Source organism: Falco peregrinus, chromosome 1 (assembly GCF_023634155.1).
Source record: "Falco peregrinus isolate bFalPer1 chromosome 1, bFalPer1.pri, whole genome shotgun sequence".
Lineage (NCBI taxonomy): Eukaryota > Metazoa > Chordata > Aves > Falconiformes > Falconidae > Falco > Falco peregrinus.
Window position 1 is genome coordinate 106,944,440 of NC_073721.1, and position 22,443 is coordinate 106,966,882.

General features: G+C 39.0%; 1 protein-coding gene across 6 annotated transcripts in view; it reads left to right on the plus strand.

Annotated features, from left to right (window-relative positions):
• Positions 1-22,443, plus strand: part of PEAK1 (pseudopodium enriched atypical kinase 1) — a 119,970-nt gene that overhangs the window by 86,935 nt on the left and 10,592 nt on the right. For 3 of the 6 annotated variants that reach the window (XM_055805541.1, XM_055805532.1, XM_055805547.1), the window contains 3 exons: positions 6,918-7,034; positions 8,852-9,048; positions 20,106-20,854. In XM_055805541.1, coding sequence (XP_055661516.1) covers positions 6,918-7,034; positions 8,852-9,048; positions 20,106-20,854 — 1,063 coding nt within the window. Of the gene's footprint in view, positions 1-6,917; positions 7,035-8,851; positions 9,156-20,105; positions 20,855-22,443 lie in introns of those variants that run through there. The other 3 variants (XM_055805562.1, XM_055805556.1, XM_055805566.1) reach the window with 3 other exon arrangements.

Genomic DNA, 22,443 nt, shown 5'->3' on the forward strand with positions numbered 1-22,443 from the left:
TGCCTTGCTCTTGTGCTGGCAAGACTGTTGATGTGGTCACCTGTGGTGAACCAGACTGGGGAGGTGATCCAAGAGAAAAATAACTTTGCAGCTATTTTTCAGCCAGATCAATTCCCCGATCAGACAGGGGGACCAGCCAGGAAGGAGCAGCTGCTTGTCTCAGTGGTAAGAGGGCAGTAACAGGCTAATGGCTGTGGTCACAGTTGGCATTTGTTCTTAGACTACCCTAGAGATGGTGCTCTTACAATTTGTGTTTTATATTTTTTGCACTATTACTGGAATACCTTCAGCCCGTACTGTTGAAGGCAGTTGGTCATTCTGTTGTGGCTCATTCATTTATTCCAAAAAGTATATTTACTCTTATTTTTCTGCAAGTTGTGATGATGCTGACTAAAACCGTATCTCACAACTTTCCCTGGTGAAAATTGGAATTTTCCAAATGCTAGAATTGCAGTTTCTTCTTTCTAACAGTATTGTGCTATGGTTTCTACAAATTTCAAAGAAAATACACTGAGATGCTGAGAAACACACTGTGGGACCATGGGACAGTGATTATCCTTCTGTATTATATTCAGTTACCTTGATGCAATTTGATGCCTTAAGTTATTTGGGTTTTTTACTTAATTTTTAATACTGTTCAAGAGGCCAAATGAAACCTTACAGTGCCAAAAAATGAAGTTAGGTTGTTTGGTTGGTTGCTTGGTTGTTTTGGTTTTTTTTGGGGGGGGGGGGGGGGGGTGGGGGGGGTGGTAAAGGGTTTCGGCTTTTGTTTTTAATATCCTAGTAGGTGAGTATTGGATTGTCAGCTCCCTTTTTTGCACAAACGGGAGACATAACAGATGAGAGGCTGTGGTTATTTTGTGTTGACTCTTCAGGTATTAGTAAGAGGATGGTGATAATTCAGGCTAAAGTATGTGCATGGAGATGATGTTTAAAATCTCCAGTTAAGCTTGCAGAGGCTCAGAGGAAAACAAAAGACGTGAAGATACCTATCAATGAATGTGACACTTTTCTAACTCAGAGTGCCAGCGACAGTAAACTCGCTTAAAAACCAAACCAATGACCTGGAAAATAAGATAAGCTTTAAAAATGTCAGATTATGGGGAAGTGGGTGTGTCTTGAAAGCATATTAAATGAAGATACAGCATTTCCTTACTTTGCAGTGGATTACGAAGCTGCTAAAGTTTGATAACATAAATACCTTCAGCCCTGTTTTGTGGTTAAAGTTGTCACTTGAAAGGTCAGTTTTTCCCTTTCAACAGTACTTGCAAAATACTTTGTTCTTTGGAAAGCTGAAAACTGTCTCTCTTTTACACAAAAGAACTCGGTTTTGTTTTATCCATGTGATTGTTCCCTTCTCTTTGATGCCAGGATGCACATATGGTGGTACAAAATGAGCTAGCAAATGCTAATGTATTAAATTTACTAAAAATTTATAGATTAATTTTTGCTAAGAATCAGCAGTCACATCAGCTTTATCATTTTGGAATGAAAATAGGTGTTCTTCGAACACTTGTTCATGATGCAGCAGTTGTTCTCAGGGAAAAACTAAAAATGACCTTTAAAAAGAAAACATGGTGATACTTCTGGCCTAAGTCACTGTAATTGATGAAGGTGGTATAGCACATAGATTTAAAACAAAGATTCTTAAAAAGGCTTTATCTAGTGTATCAGACACTCCAATAGCAACATATTGGAGTTTCACAGGATAAAGGTTTCTCCTACGTTGAGAGATCACTGCTTACACCCAGTAGCAGCTTTTTGGATTGAGACATTTCCTAAAAGAGAACTGCAGCACAGTCTTCCGATGCTTCCTTTCCTATCTTCATAAACCGCATCAGAGCTGAACTAAAACTTCATTCAGCAACGTTTTTGACGGCAGTGCCTTTGTCAGTCAAGGTACAACTGATTTGTGCACAGCCAACCATAACTTCCCTTTATAGGATCTTTGGGCCAGTCTTGGATGAACTAAAGATAAAACTGTATGTTTACTGAAATACTTCCTTCAGGTAGTGAGATCTGTATATCCATCCCATTCTGGCTTACGTAAGTGTTACCGAAATCTCGGAATGAAGAACTTATTGACACCAATGTGATGTAGATAAGCAGACACTTCTTTATTGACGGCTGGGTGCGTGAGTCTTCTCACGATCAACGCACACCAAGCTTCAAAATCATACACCATATATAGAACTTATTCATGCATATTCATTAAGTATTCATGCATAATCATAGTATTTCCCAAAAGTCATTAACATACTCTCCTCCCATATCCGATTCTGCGCAGTAAAGGTTAGAAAGGTCCAGAAATGGGTCTGGGGTACGATTTGGGTAGGTGGTATGTGAGTCGGCGGTCGCGATCTCCCCCTGCCAGAATTACCTTTTACTAAAGTTCACGGTTTCTTGGCAGGTAACTACAAGCTGTTCCAGTCGACTCTCCCCAGTTCCCATTAACTCTGTATTCTGATATTTCAATACACTTTCTACATACAGAAGAATAGTCAAATACAAAGAAATCTGTAAAATCCCAAATTTGTTACCTAAGTTTTAAACAGTGATTCTAGCCCATTCTTCTGGCCTTGGTACAGGACTGTACAAAGGATTTCATAGCAGCTTTTACTGTGCAACTACAGGTTTCATTAAAATATATTTCTTATTCTAAATGATTTTATAAAATCAAATAAAGTTAATTAATTCTAACTTATTAGCAGATCTGTAGCATAAGTACACATTTCTCCCTAGCTAGTTGGGATTGCCAACCTAATTCCTAAAATTGTTAACTTTGTCAAAAGGATTTGAGTTCATAATCGATAGGTAGGAGTTCTGTTGTTCTGTAGCTACAGAACAGCACTGTCCTGTTGTAACTTCTGAAAGGAGTGAAATGCTTATGCATTTTTTAAAAATTCTGGTTTGAATATTTTTCTTAAAAAGCATGCTTCTCCATTGCGGTTACATACTACATCAGCAATTTTCATTCTTTTAAGGCTATTTTCTCTTAAAATAGCCCCTGGGCATTTCAGGGTACAGTTTAATGGGCTCTATACTTACCAGAGGACATATATAACAGAGCTTTTGGAGATGTCATGTTGCCCATTAAATCTTACCCCAGTGCCACAGCCATAGTACAAATGGTTCACCTTGAGTAACTTCCATCCAGATTGCTGCCCCTGAATTTAATATAAATGTCAGTGACGGATGAGGATCTTTTAGAGAACTGGCCATAAACTTCCACAGTTCTTACCTGCCATGGAAACATTTTGTTAGTGTAAGTCAGGGGTCCTCAAACTTTTTAACCAGGGGCCGGCGTGCAGATGAAGCGGCAGGCAGTCATCTGCGGCTGCTTGGTTCCCCCCCAACCCCCGGCGGGGGGGTCTGTAAATACTGGAGGCCGGATTGAGGACCCTGGGGGGCAGTATCCGGCCCACGGGCTATAGTTTGAAGACCCTTGGTGTAAGTGATCCTCAAATGCTTTTTGTTGTGCTGCTTGCCTTGAGTTTGCTGACAACTGTTTACACTATTTGCTTTAAATTACAGTAAGCCAAATGTGATTTCAAGAATCTGAGTTAGGGATTGAATTTCCATGTACAGGCAATGGAGAAAGACAATTTTGATGCAGTGATTTAGAGCATCAAGACTTAAAAGGCCCCAAATGGGTTGTCTGTTCAGTGGGTTTTTTAGTAATTCTGTTATGCCATGAACTGTTATTTAAGGAAAATAAATAGAGATGATTGGGGCTGGGGATGTGCCACAGTGCACATCCTCTGTGGCCTGGACCTTGAGAAGCTGAACACCATAGGCAATGGAGCTCTACATGTAGGCTCTCTTAATGCAGTGGGACAGGAGCCATGAAATTACCCTGAGTGCTCTGTATATCTAGCGGAATATGCATGTCATAACGGATTACTCAGTAAAATCAACTGGAATAATTGTTTTTCAAAAATGGGGTCATATATTATTATCAGGATCACATCCAGAGACAAGCAGGAACAACCACCATTGCCACATTCCACTTTCTCATTGTCATTGATCCAATCCTGCAGATTCCACAGCTGCTTCAGAAACTACTTGAGAACAAAATCTCTTAAATCACTGTAAGGCTCTATTTAAAACAAAGTCCTTCCCAGTTTAGAGGTCCTCTTGTATAAGTCTTGAGGGTAAGGTTCTCACCTGAATCCAAAACCTTTTAAGTGTAGCTTGCATAAATTGGTGAGGAGAATTCAAGGATGTTACAGCTGAAAAGAAAATTCTTGCTTGAGTGAGTCTACTGAAATGGCAGAAATTCTCACCTGAAAAGTTCAGGTGAAACTATTAACTCCCCCTTGTTTGCAAATCTATTTTGATTTGCCTTTTTCTAGGTATCAGCAAGGTTTATTTACCCTACTCAGCAGTGCTCAACAGTGTTTTTAAAAGCATTAACCATCTACCTTACCCTGTTTCATCAATGAAAAACTTTTGCAAGGTTTTTCTCTGGAACATGTCTGTGCTAACAGAATTGGAAATTGTGCACATTCATTAAGCAAAAGGTTTGGTAACATGTTACATGAAAAATTGTAAACACTGAGGACTGTTAAAGAACAAAGTAGAAGGGATTTTACCATTTATTATTTTATAAAATTAGATTAAGAAGTGGTAAATCATGCATTATTGTTCTTAACTCCTCTAATACAGTCTGTAAAACGGAAAGACTGAGAACTTAAAGTAGTTAAAGGAAAATGTATTTTTTTGTATTGCACAGTTAATCTGTGAAACTCATTGCCATTAAGTTTCACTGACACCAAAGAGCTTAGCAAGATGTCTTTACTGGATTATCAAATGTATTCCCTTTATCCATGCAAACATGGCCTTATACAAGATTTAAAATATATATATGTCCTCATGCTTCAGGACTAAGCAGACTTCTAAATATAAAAATTAGAAATAAACTTTACGGCTTGGTTATTTCAGACTGTCAGTTGAGAAGTTTCTTTAACTTTCCTCTTAAGTGACTATTTCTGGCCGATGGTGGTGATAAGGAACTGAACTGCATCAGCCACTGGAATGGGTTTTTTGTACCCATAATGTACTCTGGTTGAAACCTGGGCACCAATCATCTTCACTCAGTTTTTGCAGAAATAAAGTGGTCTGTGTTCTAAGTAGAAGTTCCTGTGTAAGGTGGCCTTTGGCAGCCATTAACCTCTCTGCATTTTCCCTTGAATGTTATTCACTTGATTTAGGTTTTAAATTGGCTTTGTTAGCTTAAAAGTGTAGGGCTCAGGGTTCTCAAAGGGACCTCTTTGAAACTAAATATATCTACAAAATACACAGATAATTTTTTTTTTTTTTTTTCATAAAACTAAGTCATCTTCCTCATTGAGTGCTCTCGTAGGACTACCATTGATTACTGGTTTGCTGATGTCCACTCAGGGAGGAGATCAGTGTCTCAGCTAGGTTGAAGGCCACATCAGCTTTTCTCTGTGTTTCTGTCAATAATTTCTGCCACTTGGATTTATATGCTGTCCTGCACAGAACTGCACTCCGTCAGCTTGACCTCTAGATCTGATCCTAATTCAGGAATGCACTCTCGGAATCTCTCCTTATAAGTGCCCCACTTTATCTCCCTCATATTCACTGTTGGTTTATTACTTATTGAGAAAGTGTCTTCTGAATAGAGGAAAATACAGGTCATGGAATAGCTGTAATTCCACCGTCCTTACAAAAAAATAATGCACTATGCAGGCTGCTTTCTGGATACTTATTATTCTCAGAAGACCCAGGCAAGTTAGACCACATCATCTTTTGGCTATCCTCCAAAAACTGTGAAGGAGAGCCTGAAGGAAGGAATTAAGGGCATTTGTAGCTTTTAAAAAAATGGTGAGCTTGTGCACATGTGAATGACAAGTATGTGAATTCAGTGGGATGTTATCTGAAGGACAGTCATCTTTATGGCAAGTTTTTTGTGCTGCACATAATCTCAGCTTCTCAGGAAAATAAACGTGTTCTCTGTATGCAGAGGGCTGATCTCTCCATTAACTGATTAGTTGTTGAGTTTCAGCCACAGGTGCCCAGGGAGCAGAGTTCTCTAAGGTAATTTGTGTCCTGTGAAGTTTGTTTTTGAAATAAAAACGGGAAAAGAAAAAGGCTTGGACAGAGAAGGCTACACCCAGGATGGTAAAAGCTAAATATGTGCTCTTATGCAAGGCATCAAAGAATCCATCCTGGCAAAATATCTGTAAATACCCCAAATAAGGAGTTAGCTTTAAAGTATCACTTGCTGTCAACAAGCAGATACAAAGTTACACAAAATTGGGCTGTAATGGTTCTAATCTCGGGGCTGCTCTACTTCCCTCCGAAACTAGTGGGTTTTACTGTTTAATTAATGAAGCAAAAGCAATTGGGATTTTGCCTCTGGTAGCTTTACTGAGTGAGGATGTTTTCCCTGTTTGTTCCTTCTGTGTTCTCTGAGCGCTGATAACAGGTTGGCATTGTGCCCGCTGAGGCACTGCGCTGCCATACCCACGCTTGAGCTCTCAGTCTTCGCTGCTACAGTATGGGGAAGCGTTTCCCCACAGATTTCATGGCCTGACATCTAATTGCTGTGATTTAAAACATATTAGATTCAGACACTAAATATTCACTTAAATCTAACAGTAAAGTTAGTCTACATTCTTAAAATTTCTCTTGAAATTTGAACCTGCTTTCCCCCTAATTAAGATGACTAAGACCATAGCTGTCTACCAAAACAGCGATGTAGTAGACTGAACCATTTTCATCTGCGAAGGCAGTGAAAGAGTTAAGCGGGCAGGGCTGTAACTAACTGGTTTCCTGGGGCCTTTGGCAAGTCCCTGGGACCAGCCCCCGAAGGTAAACATTAAGGTGCAGTAGGTGAATCACTCTGTGCAGAGTTCAGCCCTGTTGCTTACAGCTTGCACAACTTGTAGCACCTCAGAACACTGTGGAATCAATGGCTCGCCAGAGTTTCAAGACATGATTAAAAGACTCAAGAAGGCACTGAAAGAATTTCCTTTAATGGGGAATTGTGTGAGTGAGTACAGTGGGTGAGTTGTATTTTTTTCTTTCTTCCTTTTTAGCTGTTGGTTTACTTTGGCAAATGCTTCTCAGCTTAGGTTTAGTGTATGTGCTTGCATGTGTCTGGTTTGGAGAACGGGTGTGTTCTGTACCTCACCAATCAATACTAAAAAATTACTTTGAGATAGCATAATTCCTGGTTTGTGGCAATGATAGAACTGTAAAGCTACTAGAAAGCTATTTCTGCTTAAAGAAAACATTCTTACTGAGGAATGCAGGTATGTATGTGATTTACAGCAGCTACAAGTCCTTAGTTGAATTTCTCATCATCTTGTTACTGCTTTGATTTTGTGTATGCTTTACTCTGGAATTATATTAGGTTAACTCTTTAATGTGGATATATTTACGGGACATGGAATGTTCTTCACACCATTCTTATGCATGGTACTAAAAACGAACAAAAAATTTTATGCTGACTAAAGATTACATCTTGAACTTATGCCATTTTTTCTCTTTTACTAACAAGTTCTAATAAGTTTTGTTTGTATCAGCGTGCAGTTAAAATTCTTGAGTCTTGAGCAGAAACAGCATGTGCGCGCTGCACCGTACATGGGGTCTTGTGTTATGCAAAGTATTGGCATGTTTTAATCTCTGTAGTCTGGGATTGCTAGAAGATTGTGTATCATGATTTTCAGTATTTTGGCTTTGGCATAGAGACACATATGCCTATAGTTCATGTTAACTCTTTGAGGAAGTTTTAAATCTTTACCACAAAAATTAAATATCTGTAGACATAACTGATGTGGTGATCATCTTTTGAAGGAGGAGTTTTAGTCCTATCCTTTGTGGAAGTCACAAGTACTTAGAATTCTTGCTGTTCTATTTGATCAGTCTGTAGTAATGAGAACTACTGAACAGGATATATGCCCTTGAGATGTGGCCTATAACGAGTATTTGTTTCTGTGAGTGAGAGAGCATAAAGGCACAGAAATATTATTGCTCTGACTTTTTTTTTTGTGGCATATTACTGATAATTGCCACTATGTTTTCAATAGGATTAGGGGGGTTGTAATAAACCTGAATATGCGTGTGTGTGTGTGGATATATATATGTAACACACATAATTTTAAAATCATACTGCAATAAATACATCCATGGAAACGGACTGAATCCATGATTTTCACAGTTTTGTGCTGTAAGTCATCACTGTTTGATTAAAACTTCATAGCTAAGAGCAAGCACAGAGGAGTATAGTCATGGCCTTTTGCAGTTGGCCTAATGCAGTTAGATTTTAATCCTGGAAAATTTTATATAGGGAATAGATTATTGGCTTAGATGAGCTACTGGTCTGTTTCCCAAAGTCTCAGTTCCCTAAATCCTACTGGTATATGAATGTATCATTAAAGTTTTATACATTTATGGAGACTTAGCAGCCCCCTTGCTTTACCTTGGTATCTTTGATTAAAGCAGAATTGTCCTGCTTGATAAAAAGTACATTCAACTCTGCTGCTGTCCTATGAGTCCTACATGTTTTATGCAGAATCATGCCTGCCTATATATATGCATACGTGTTGAGTGTAGTTAGCTATAAAACATTTTATTACCCCTTTTGTATGAAAGGCATTGAACTACTGCACGTTACTATTTCAGTCAAAAGTTGTTTCTTCTTAATAAGGAAACTAAATATTGTAGAAAGTTGTCCTTAAAAAAAGGAGGGTGAAAGGAGCTTATTTCTTCATCAGTTCATTCCCTTTCCTGAAGGTATTTAATGCCTAATCTGGTGTTTTGCCAGTAGTATCTAGTACCCAGCTGTGGTCTCCAGGTGATTTTATTTTGTTTGTTTCAGTCAAGTGCCCGATGATACGACACTAGAGGATTTGTCCCCTCGTGTTCCTAGAGCCGTGTTTGTGAAGCAGGACAATGGTGGCAGTGCCTCGGTCATACCAGTATCATCTATCCATGTCCCACAAGGGGAGGAAGAAAAGGAAGAAACTTCAAATTCTCCTGACTTAAATCCTTGCAGTGCTACATACAGCAATTTAGGTAAGCACATTCTTGTGGAAGAAAATGTCAATCAGATCAGACTGTGGATTACCTTTCCAGGCTGTGAAGAATCTTGTCTTGTGAACAGCTTGATACCCTTTCATAAGGTTAGTTTGTAAAGACAAACGTTTTAATATTGATTTACAGAAAATAAAATTGTGTTGTCTCATCCTGAGACAGACAACCAAGAAATTGAAGATTCAACAAACTCCAAAGGTTTTTTTTCTGTATGATTTTAAAATCTATCTTTTAATTGCTCTTCATATCAAACATCTCACATTCTTTTATCTATTTGGAGGAATTTTTGTCAGACAGGTTTAAAATACAAAGTAAATTACCTAATTTTTTTTAGAAACAGTAAGTAGATTTCAGTATTTTTCCAAACTTCCACAAAAGATAGGACTTTTTACTTTAGAGCATTAATAACTGCTAAAATATTTGTAGTAGTTTTATCTGTTGACTAAAGCCTTTCTTATCCTAGTCTGAGAGCTTACTTTTGCTCCTTCAGAAAAGTTTGATATGAATGTCCTGAAGGTTCTGCACAGTCTATTCAACTATCACTGAATTCCTGACACTAATATTAAAAAGACATGTGTATGCAGGGCTTATCTGGAGGGAAGATAAGCAAACAAGTCAAAGAAGCATCTCATGATACACAGTATCAAGATTGCCAGCCTATTTTTGATTTGAGGTACTGCAAATTTAGGAATACAGACAGCAAGATTTCTAAAGAAACCAAAAAACATTGTTAATGTTCGACAGTATCTGAATACTGTTTTTCAGTAATGCTCCTGTGCTGCAAGCATACCAACTTACTGAACATTTGGACAAGAGCAGACAGTGTTGAGATAGCTCACAAATGCAGGGGTTTAGCGTGTCCACATAGGTGTGAAGGATCAAAGACTAAATATTAAACCCTCAAGTGTCTTTTTTATTAATTATTTTTATTGGTTTATATTATATTAATATAATAATAGATATAAAGTATATTTATTTTATATTATGAAATAAATATATTTTATAAAAATATGAAATAAGACATTAATAAAAAAATTAAACCCTCAATTCCTTAAACATTTAGCGATACTGTTGCATTTCTTTGCTTCAGTGTGAATTAGTGGGGAACTTATTAGTGTGTTCTGATAATAAAACATTAATTAAGCATTGTGTGTAAAGCATAGAGGAAAAATACCCTGCCCAGGATAAGAAATTGTATCTTTACAGAGGAAAACTAAAATCTATAATTTTTATGGTAAATTACTCAAAGATTTAATGAAATATTTTCAACTTACTGAGAGATACATACATATCTGCATCAATGTATTTAGAACATAGCTACATTACAGATAGAATCCATGCAGTAGATCTAGCTACATCAAAACTATATATAGCCTTGTTGGCCCATGTTGCTTACCAGACTGACATATAAACAAATCAAGCTAAAGTGTCACTTCATGTATGAATTATCACTTATTCCTCATGGTGGGACTGCTATTTTTTAGCCAGAGTGCTAATACAGTCCAGGGATTACTTGCATTGCATAGCCGAAGTAATGATATTGTGAACCTTCTGTTAAAATCTTCACTCAATTTAGCTCAATTTTCTTATGTGCTATGTTGCACATCACAAACTGAAAGTAGTAAACTCATGGGAAATGCAACAAAATACCATTATACACTGGAACAGGTTGCCCAGAGAAATTGTGGAGCCTGCGTCTGTGGAGATAAACAAAACCCAACTGGACGTGGTCATAGACAACCTGCTCCAGCTGACTCTGCATGAGCAGGGAAGATTGAACTTGACCATCTCAAGAGGTCCCTTCCAACCAAAACACTTCTATGATTCTGTGATGACTTCCCTCAGTCTTCATTTCTGTCAGTGTCGTTCCTGTGTGTGAATGAATGCTCCTTTGTAAAACCATATAAACCTGAAGCCCCTAGCATTTTATTCAGAATCTTCCCCTCATCCTTGGGTCACTTGCAGATTTGTTGTCACCAAAGTAAATTTTAGGTATGAAAGAGTTAAATTAACTTTTAGGCTTGATTTGGTCTGCCTTTGGCAGCTTGCTGCCTGTTGTTAAGAGCAATGCTACCCTAAATGGCACTGAGTTCTCTAGCTGCCGTTCAAACTTTTTCCTGGTTTATTCTAGCAGCTTCACTTTCTAATTCACATAGTTATCAAGAGATTAGTAGGTAGGGATATAAAATAATTCCTACTTGTTTTCGTATCCTACGTCACCTAAGCAGCAAAATCATATATTTCATAGAATTAGCAGATAGTGTTGTGTGTTACCTGAAATAAAGGATAATACAAAAATTTACATCACGTTTGACTCTTGCTTCAGCTGCAGTTGTTTCTACAGTTACCTTTTTATGGCTCCATACTACAGTTTGTAAAATGTATCATGTGAACAACATTTCAGTTTGCAGCATAATGCACAATATTAACTTTTAAAATACATATTTGATGGGGTTTATTGAAAAGCAGGTAATATTATGTCATGACTTTGATAAATGTCTAATCTTCAGTTGTGACATGTCACATGAAATTTTATGAGCAGAAATAACAACAAGCTTTGGAAAATTTTTATCTGCAGTCAGGTAGTAATTTATATTGGGTACTGCCCTCAAGGACGTTTGGTTTGGCTTTCTCCTGCTCCCACAGGATTTGTCCCATCATCACTTTACAGACACGCCCACAAAAAGCGCAAATGTGCCAGCAGTTACTTGTCAGGAAATAAACTGTATATGCAAAATTTGAGAATAGCTTTTGTAATGAAACATGGGCTATATTTGTTATTTCATCAAACATGTAAAGTCATACATCTAGGAACTTTAAATAAATAAATGCAGGCAAGGCTTCCAAGATAGAGGATTCTCCTGGGAATCAGATAAAACATGAAAGACTTGGGGCTTTTAGGAAACATGATGTCCCACCATGATGATAAGATGAAAGAGCCCAATGTGTTCCTGGGTGTATGAAGAGGATGAAAATTCAATAGCAGTAGAGAGGTTATATATATTTCATTTTTACCCTGCAATTGTCATGGCCACAGTCAAGTCCTGGTGCCCACAGTTCAGGGAATGTTTAAAAAAACTTTGTACAGACTCTGTCAAGGAAAGCTTTGAAAATGCATAGCATTGTGGCAAGCACTTAATAGGGACTAATTCAAGAAGCCGAATCAGTTTAGCTGATCAAAGAAACAAGTGTCTGACTTGATCATGGCGTGGATGCTCATGTAGCGAGCAGAACTGTGACAAGGGGTGCCTCTGGTATCGTATCAGTAATCAACAGATTTAACAAAAACCAGTGGCTGCCAGTTGAATTTAGATGCAAAAACAAATGTTCAAATGTGTAAGGTAGAGTCTGGCTGTTTCTTTTTCAAGGCATACCCTTATAACAGAAGTTAATTCAGGCAAACCCTGTAGCTTATGATAAGAAGGACATTAAACTAGATGATTAAAGTCTTTTCCTTTACAAATCTGTAATTTTTTCTGTCTTTGTCTGAATTTGTTGGGGAAATTGTCTTGATTGAATTTATATTGCTCTAAGTAGATTAACATATTCTCAATATACTCAGGATAGTACTCCTATCATTTAAAAAAGAAGAGATTATTTATTATTAGCTATTTTTCTCCATATACCTGTAGAAAAGTTGAAAAAAGGAGGCAAAGTGTCTAGGGTTTATGATTGCTGACATTGGAAAAAATCCCAAATCACAGCATCTGCCATGGAGTATTGCCTCAGTAAGTTAGACCATGGCAGTGTGCTTTAGGCAGGCTATAAGGTAATGAAATCATGTTGACTAAAACTGACAGTTCAGTGACAGACAGTAATTATAGTATCAGTCTGATGCGTTTTGTATAATATATAATTAGTACAGGTAATATCTTTAACATGGCATAATGGAGGGCAGGTAGCAAGACCTGACAAGTCACCAAGGCAGACAAGCTGTTGCATCTGAAGTTTTTATTTATCTAGTCCTGCAGCTCATCTTACTGCAGTTCTGTGCACAGTTTCAAATTATTGATGAGAAACTGGAGGTGTATCACAAATATTACCTAACAAATCTTAGCTTTCCTTTGTTATGTACGTGTATATATAATCACTCTGTTAAGATTTTTATCTATTAAAATAAAATATCAGTGTAAAGAACTGAGTATAGTATAGGATTTCATGTTTGTGTAAATCTGTGTACTGAATACTTTTACAGAATAGTGTTGTACATGTTGAGCCTTTGGAACAGGAGCTGTGAAGTTTGCTGGGTGGTTTTGCAGTGGTTGGAAGATACTTTATATATTTGTGGGGTTTTTTCATGGTTTGCTTATTTTTATCAGTCAGGTAAGAGTTTATTAAGGAGTGATGTATTTTGTACTGATACTAAAGATCAGTATAATTGATCTGCTATTGATACAGACAAATATTCTCCAGGCTCTGTATTATTACAAAAATGCAGATTGCAAAGGATGATCAATATCTAAGTACAGGGCCAGGGGGAAGTACTAGGACAAGGCTAGCAAGGAGGAATTTGTACAGCTCGTGGATTTTACTTAGTGAATTTTTTAATCAGCCTTTATAATTGGACTTTGTAACATGAAATGGGGATGTACTGACGTGAAAATTAGTGGGACATCTGACTCCATTCCTGGCTGTGGGGAGAAACAGGTCAACAGAGGCTGCCAAAGCCAACGATGTTGGACCACTCCAAAATCCAGCTATGTGGTCAGCCCAGCCCGGTCTTACGGGGGTTTCCTTCAGACACAGAAGAGCCACTCAAAATTCCTGTTTCTCATAGGTCTCCACTGTAAAGAGTCTACAGTTTGATTTTAGCTCTGTTGGGGTTTTGATAGATGTGGTCTTGGAAGATTGGTTACACATTGTACATGCATGATTATTCATTTTTGGTGTTCTTGGCAATGCAAAACATGCAGCATTTTTCAGACTGATGTGTTAAGTTGGAGAATGGCAGAGCTGAGAGTCATTTTGGCAATTTTAACTCTCTGGGTCCTGTTCATTCACATAAATCCCTACACCAGGGGATTAGGGATTAAGGAGTACTGTAATGGTCACTAAAGCTGAGAACAGAGTTAGTAATCATGGTAATGGCCTAGTCACTACTGTGAATACTGGAGTATTGTTCTCAGCTCTGTTTTCTAATTCACATCTTCCCACAAGGGACGTTATCCTTGGATGAGAGATGGTAATGGCTTGTAATCAGAAAAAGACTTTCAAGAATAAAGCGGAACGCAGGATAGATTGCCATGTCAAGAGCAAAATGAGTTTGGGGAAAGTATAGAAGCAGCTTACTGTCATTGGTGTATTGGACTAACATACAGTATGTATTGTAAAGCAATGTAAGTGGCATTCATAGTTCTATTCAGGAAGGATGGAAGCATGCAGTGTATCACCCACTTGCCTTATCTAATTCACCATTAGTTGTTTTCCCAGTTAAAGAAGCATTTTCTTTCACAGTTCTGAAATTTCTTGACAATGTATGCTGCCTATCTGGTCTAAGCAAAAAAGAAAGTTATGTGGACTATCAAGAAATAGAAACGGTAATTATGCATGTCATCGCTCTAAGAAAAACGTGTTTATGGAATATCAGTTTGAAATAAACCTGAGCTCAGGGTGTCAGATTTGATGGTTTCATGAGCTAACATAAAGCAGTAGTAATGCAAAGTCTGATGATAAATCAGTTACCCATCAAAATAGAATTTCACTGCTTTTGTTAGGGCTGATTTACAGTTTCAGACCTCTGCATGGTGTCTGGATACTGAGGTATTAATCTTTAGTGAGATTCTATAATGGAAGATGTTACTGAACTGCAGAATTACTCAATAGTCTCTAAAAAGCCGCTGTCTATAAAGACTTAAATTTGTTCTGTCTTTGAGCAGTCTGGAAGCCACTTCAAAGATCCCTGTGATAGCCTAATATTGTGCCTGTTCCTCCTTTTCATTTGCCTCCCAAGAGTGCAGCTCAGGATGAACCTTGTAATGTCAGAGAGTCTGTGCAGTAGGCAAGGAAATTACAGGTTTTAAGCATGCAAGGGGAGAAGGAAATGATAGGCAAGAAAAAGAAGCAAGTGCTCTGCCAGTATTTGTATGCAAAAGAACATTCTTGTGCCTTTGACAGGGGCAAAATTTAAGACAACCTTTTTCTTGCCAGGCAATGAATTTATAAAACTGTGGGACAGGTACACCATTCCTGAGCTGGAAAAACTGGCCTAATGGACACGAAGGAAATGTACAGCATTAAGAGCTTGGCATAAAACCAGTCCAGATACGAAGCTTTTCAAAAACTTAATACAGATGGATAGATATCAGTATGGAAAATTTGTTTTTGCGGGGAGAACGCATACTGTCACATGTTATACAAACTCATTTTCCTTGACTGAGAACACTTGAAAGGGTATCTGCATAATGACTTTTACATGCAGTTCTCTGGATCCTGCCACCCCCACCAGACATCTGCAAAGACAACTTCTGGTTATGAAAACTTTCTTCAATTATATTTTGATGTCACAGTTCCAATAGCCATGCAAAAGCAACAACTAGTGAAAGTCACTGGATGCAGTGGCAACGCTTCTGTGTGAATGGCTTTTGGAGGACAGGGCTATTAAAGCAGACAGAAAATAAGAGAAGAAACACTGTTATAAATCTTACCTTTCTTGGAGAGAGCTTCTGCCAGTACTGCTTGAGGTGTCAGTCATGCTCTAACTTGTTTTCTTGCTCTTTCCCTCTAGCATCTGTGCAGTCCTTGGATTAGCAAGGCACATAAGCAATGCATATTAAGAAACTGCTTCCTGAAATAGTAGCCTTTCTCAAAACCCCAGCAGTTAGGCTGTTTTAGCGTAGTGGGGAAGAGGGTAAGAATGAGAAAATAGGCAAGTGATCTTTAACACAGAATGTTGCCAGGGGAGAAGTACATAGGTCACAGATTTTGTAAGAGTAAGCAATTGTGGAAGATGACACATGTTTGGATGAGTAAGAGCGTTGGATACAATGTAGAAATGAACTTGTCTCAGGATTAAGCAAAAGACTCTGGCATCTGGATGAGTGTCTGGCATGCAGACATCAGTTCTGCATTTGACTCTGAATCACGCCACTCTTTGTCTCTGCAAAAGGTACCTTTCTGATAGAGTTCCTGTACTGCTCAGCTGACACCAGTGTCACATGCTGCAGCATATCAAATGGTGAGAGGAACAGCTGCTTGTAAAGGATGCTCACCACAATGCCAAGATCAGAAAGGAGCAGTAGAGGATCCCCTGAATGTTAAATTTTAAGCAACCTTGACAATTGAGAGAGATATGCAGGGATTCTCCCATATTTCTAGCCTTTGAACACTTTTATTTTGTGGGAGCTAAAAAGTGATGACCCAGGGGAGTAGTCCTATGCAGTTTTCACTGATCAGGCATGTACAAAGCTAATAGCATTGCCTACTCAGAATTCACTTTTTTAGAATATTACAATAGCCAGCTGTGGTGTACGAGGCATGGACTTTGCAAGGATTGTGAAGCAAAGACAGTATTAGTTAGTTACAGCTTTTATAAGTTCATACTCTGTATGCGCGCTGCTAAAAACTTTATTATTGGTCAAACTCTCCTGTCCCTGGGATACCTCGCCTGAGTCACGGAATCAGCATAATTATTTTCCCCAGCCGACTGCTCATAGTCAACAGCAATTCTCCAATTAAGGTTTTCAATCAAGGCCACTACACATAGCTCACAAAAATCAGGTAACCACATCATACACTGTGTCGGAGTTGGTACCATGCGAAGCAATGACCGCCAATCATGCAGTGCAAGTGTATAGGACTCTGCCATCACTTCAAGAAGGGACATAGTGAATGTGCTGTGAATCCCCCCTTCCTGCACTGCTTTGCTTAACTCTTTAACAGCCTCATATTGCACAGGCTGCCACTCCTGGAGGCTGATGTAGCTAGTACAACACTGAACATGCCATCGTGGCTCCCAAATCACCTCGCTTAAGTGCTTCTTGCTTGCATTCCCACCACTGATCCCCCAGACCCCCTTTCACCCTCCCCAAAAATACAGTCAACATGTCAGGGGGGGAGGAAAAAGGTCTGGTTCCTTTTCTGGACTTATAGGACCTGGATCAAAAGGTTTTTCAGTGTCAATGGAATCATTGTCTGAGTTGTCCTGTTCCTGCACTTGGTCCTGTGCTGTGAGGGTTGTTGCAATCAGTGACGGGAGCTTTGGGGGCAGAGGAGGTGTGGAAGGAGTTGCCATCGTTGACAGTGTGTTGAGTCGTGCTGTCGGTGGAATTTACAGCCTCCCCTGGTTTAGCACCATTAGTAGAATTAGTTGACACTTGGCAAAGAGTAGCCAGAATTTGCCACCAAGGTTCTAAATGCATTCCCGCTGTGGAGTTCCCCTCTGCGGCAGCATCATACAGTCGTCTGCCGGCTGCTTGCCAGGCAGGGATTTGCAAAGTGCCATCAGGTGGAAAGTCTGGCACCTTGTCAGGGATCCATTCTAGCAGAGTCAGTAGTTGTGGACCCACCACAGCTCGTTGCTGAGTTGCAAGCAGCTGGCGCAATGCAGCCAGGCTGCACTGTTGATCTCAGGATTATTTTCCTCCCGTCGTTCCCGACTGCTTACCTGTGTTGTAGGTGATGGGTGCACAAAATTTTCCACAGATCCTGGTTCAGTTGGGCTACGGCACCAGTTTGGGCTCCGTGAGCTCCTGAAAAAAACCCACTGTGGGGCACCTTTTGTGGTGTACGAGACATGACTTCATAAGGATTGCGAAGCAAAGACGTTTACTGTTAGTTACAACTTTTATAATTTCATACTCTGTATGTGTGCTGCTAAAAGTTTTATTATTGCTCAAACTCTACTGTCCACGAGCCCAGCCACTGTTCACTATAGGCTACTCTCTGCTGTTCACACTGTTGCCTTATCTTCTAGAGGTGAGATCACATTCCTCCTTTGTTTCTATCTCATCCAGGTTTCTTCTCACACTCCCTCAAAGTTATTTACCTCTTTGCTGCAGGCTCACAGCTGCACATCGTCAAAGCAAGGCCACAGCTGCATATTATCAACGTCAAAACCTCCTACATCCAGCCTTACCACAAAATCCATAAGGCTTTTCTGAGGGTTCCTTGAGCTTAAACAGAAGATAGAGATAAAACTTGTATTTGTGATGGTGTCTCTTTGGAATGATTGAAAAGAGAATGATTGTTAAGAATTCAAGAGCCAAGGCTATTCTGTTTGTGGATACATATAAAAGTACAGTCCTCTCTCATTATCTGAAATTGGGAAGTCCTTTTCAGTTTTCTAACCCAGCATTCCAGGTTTTTTTGCGTCCTGGCTAAGAGGATCTTAGTTTGATGTATTTGTAAAAACTGTAACAACATATTTTCAAGTGTAAAGGAAGCTATCTTTTTTCTTTTCATAGACTCCAAAGTCATTTATTATTAATTATGGACCAAAGAGATGTAATTCAAATCTGAATCTGAGATCCCCCCCAGTTTGGTTCAGCATTCCAGTTCAGTCTTCTCTTTACAAGGATTTGGTCAACTTGGTGGTGTTAGGTTAGTGGACTTTGAAATTAACAGTTGGACTCAATGATCTTAAAGGTCTTTTCCAACCTAAACAATTCTGTGATTCAACATAATTATAAATACTCAAATAGTTGTAGTGCTCTTCTACTTCTTGTTCCCTTATTAGAAAAGATGCTCAGCTGCAATAATACAGAGCATCCTTTTCATGTATGCTGTGTTGCAACTGTAAAAATTGGCTTCCTGCCTTACTGGGAGAGTCAATGAACCTCACAGGAGTAGCAGAAAACTTGTAAAATAATCTCTCTGAAAATAGCAGTTGATTATTAAGAGTGGAAAAATCTCATCTTGATATAAGTAACAACTGTTTGACTGTCCCAGAGCAGCAAGTTGGTCACTTGTATTGGGGGATTTTTATCTGTATTATCTTATTGTCTTTTATTTATTCTTCATTTCCAAGGACTGTGGCAGTTGTAAAACATAACTGTCCTCTCTCAAAGCTATCCAAAACACATGACAGGAAGTTTATCTTCCCTAGAAACACACAAATGTTTGAAAGTAGTCTGTCAGTGGAAATATTCCATGCTTTCATGATGTAGCCTGCCATTTGGAATCTCTTGAATGAATCTCTGTCAAGTTATCTATGAACATAATATTGCCACCAAAGGCACCCATGGAAGTGAAAAAGGGAAATGTATTAGAGAAAGTTACGGTTAGCAGGGAGGGGGTGTGAGTTTTAAATTGTAGGGTAAAAAATACTTCTGGGTTCGTAATCTCAGAATATGATCCTACTCTCATTGAAAGCAGTGGCAATACACTTTCAACCTGAGTGAAAGTAGGCTTAACTTCCCTGTTTTCACCTCATCAATCTGCTAGGGCAATTCTGACTTTCTGATGTGACCACCTAGGTATCTAAATTACATTGTGTCTGAAGTTTTCTGGTTTCCACTCTGAAGTAATGCTTACAGCCTCTTTAGCACATTTCCAATCCAAGCGATACCAGGTGAGGTTATATAAAAAAAATCACCTTACCTGCCAGAGGAATGTACCTATCAAAGAAATAGTGCAAAACCTCTTAGCAGCATCCACCTATAATTTTAGCAGAATTGAATAGGAAGTAAGGAATAATACTATAGTTGATAGACTGCAGAATGAATTATGTGAGGCTGGGTATAATTACTGAAACTGGAATTTGACCAGGGTGCCAAAACTGATGTTTGGTTTTTGCATGCAGTTTTTTGTCATTAATCCCACGGGATGTAAAAAGGCAACATTGCTAGCACTGAAACGATGTTAATATGTAGGCCAAGGTCAAATAAAGACTGCCTGTATGTAGTGATGCAGATTTAATGATTTTGGTTTCTAATTAGTTCATCTTTTCAGATATATGTTTAGGTTTTCTTCAACTATGGGAGGTGGGTGGGGTGGGGGTGTCCTAGTTACCTGCACTTTTTTTGCCTTAAACTTGTTTTCAGAGTGCAGATATGAACAGCACATGCAACGTATCTTCTGTTACTATTGTCATCTTATTACAGGACAGTCCAGAGCAGCCATGATACCTCCAAAACAGCCAAGGCAACCAAAGGGAGCTTTGGATGATGCCATTGCCTTTGGAGGACTAGTAGACCAGGAGACAATGAACAACTTACAACCAACACCACCTCCACTGCCAAAGAAAACAATTTTGAGAGCTAACACAGAGCCAACTCCCAGAGATCTCCAGAAGCAGGCTCTGGAGAACAACCTGTGCATTGTGGCCAATCCCACCTATGATATCGACACCAACTGGGAAGCAAGCAGTGCCTGCTCTTCGGTCAGCCTGGAGCTCAAGGTACTGGACAATGAGTCTGGAGATTCCTTGGACAGGCCTACAGAAAAACTAAGGGCAACCACCTCAGCAACTAACAGTGTTTCCAGCCTAACCACTATCAGTATTAAGGACCGGTGTTCCAATAGCATGGAGTCTCTAACAGGGAGGCGCGTCTCACAGACTAAGCAGGGCAAAGGTGTCCAGAAGCCACAAAGGCAAGCACTTTATCGAGGAATTGAAAATTGGGAAGAGGTGGTAGGTAAAATCCGAAGCCTTCACACAGATTCACTCAAGAAGCTGGCACTTAAATGTGAAGACTTGTTCATGGCTGGACAGAAAGACCAGTTGCGATTCGGGGTGGACAGCTGGTCGGATTTCAGGCTAACCAGTGACAAGCCATGCTGCGAGGCAGGCGATGCAGTTTACTACCCAGCTTCATATGCAAAAGATCCTCTCAACAATTACGCAGTCAAGGTAAGAGGGGCTTGAAAAAGGGTAACCTAGAGAGCAATGAAGACATGTAACAACAATAACCATAATCTGCAACACATGCAGTAGTGATAGGTCCTACAAATATAAGTGCGTGCTGCTTGCAAAGCAGCAGCACTCTGAAAATGAACATTCCCAAGACACAGGTGCTTCCTTCTATAAAGAACCGTGTGTGGCCTTGGTATCTGCTGTTTCATCTGTTTTTCTTGCAGCACCAAAATTACTGAAACAAATCAGCACAACTCAGTCTTTACCATAGTCATTGTTTAATGAACTATTGAAGAAAAAGCTGTATTATTTTAACACATGACAGCATTTTTTTGGAAACCTGCGGTAACAAAATCCTTTGATTCATCTGCAAGCAGATGATGCTAAATTATTCCTCGTAGATAGGGAAGATTTCAAAATTCTCTGTTTTCAGAGCCATGTAATTTTAAAGGTAAAGTTATCTTTCCATTCCCATACAAGGTCTTATAGTTTCACCAGTGTGCATTACCAGCCTTTCAAAAGCTCTGCCTAGCCATCAGTGTTGCCATATAAGCTACACTAAGAAAAGAGTGAAACTTGTCAGTGTTAAGTTTTGTGGTCTTTTACTAAACAAACAGTTGATTTGTGTCTAGTTTATTCTTCAGCTAACACATAAGTAAGATTTACTAGATTTGCTCCTAATATATTAATAAATAGTTGGCAGGTATCTCACTAGATATTGTTACTTTATGGACTTTTATATAGGTAGTTCTTCCTGAGCGGCTTATTCTACAGCGTTCAATGCTTATCTGGTAGGGTGATAGTGAGAAAGACAGCAGAGACTCACAGCTTCCTGTGTGACCTTGAGTAAATCGTTGAACTCCTGACTCCTTCCTGTTGGAACTGAGATAAAACGTTTATTGCCAAACACAGGTGTGAGGCCTAATTGATTATTCCTAATAGAGCTTTTTGACATTCCCAGAAGGGTGATGCTTTACAGGAAGAAAATGTTGTTACCACTCCTGCATGGTCATGTACAGGAAAGGGATAAAAAACTGAAAGATAAGATTGGTGCAAGTGATAGGTTCTTCTGAAACTTGAAAAGGCATCTTTTTAAGGCAGATTTGTGGGCATAACCATTCATGTTTCTTCACTTATGAAAGGACCTCTTTCTGACAAGATGTGAAAGGAAATATGGATGTCTTGTAGATGCCACATCCAGTGGCATCTTGGCAAATCAGCCAAGAGCCAGACCATGAGTATATCTGGCAATCGACTCTGGTTGCAGAATCAACAGTCTGGCATTGCTCAGTTTGGGTTTTTTTGCAATGACACAAAAATGGTTGCTTGTAGGACCCAAAGTGGTATTTTTCTATGTAAGCAGGTTTGGGTTATCGCTCACGTGATTCCTTTTTGCACAGTATGGACCTGCTCTTAAAGTATTCTCTGACAGGCAAGACCTATGTACTTGTTTTCTTATCTACTGTCCTCTTAAATATGCTTCTTTTGTAGAAAGCCAGTGAGAAGAATGAGCAGCAACATAGCATGGTCAAATATGATTTTTTTTCTCTCTTAATTCACATGCCTTAAAAGTTGTTCTCAGACTA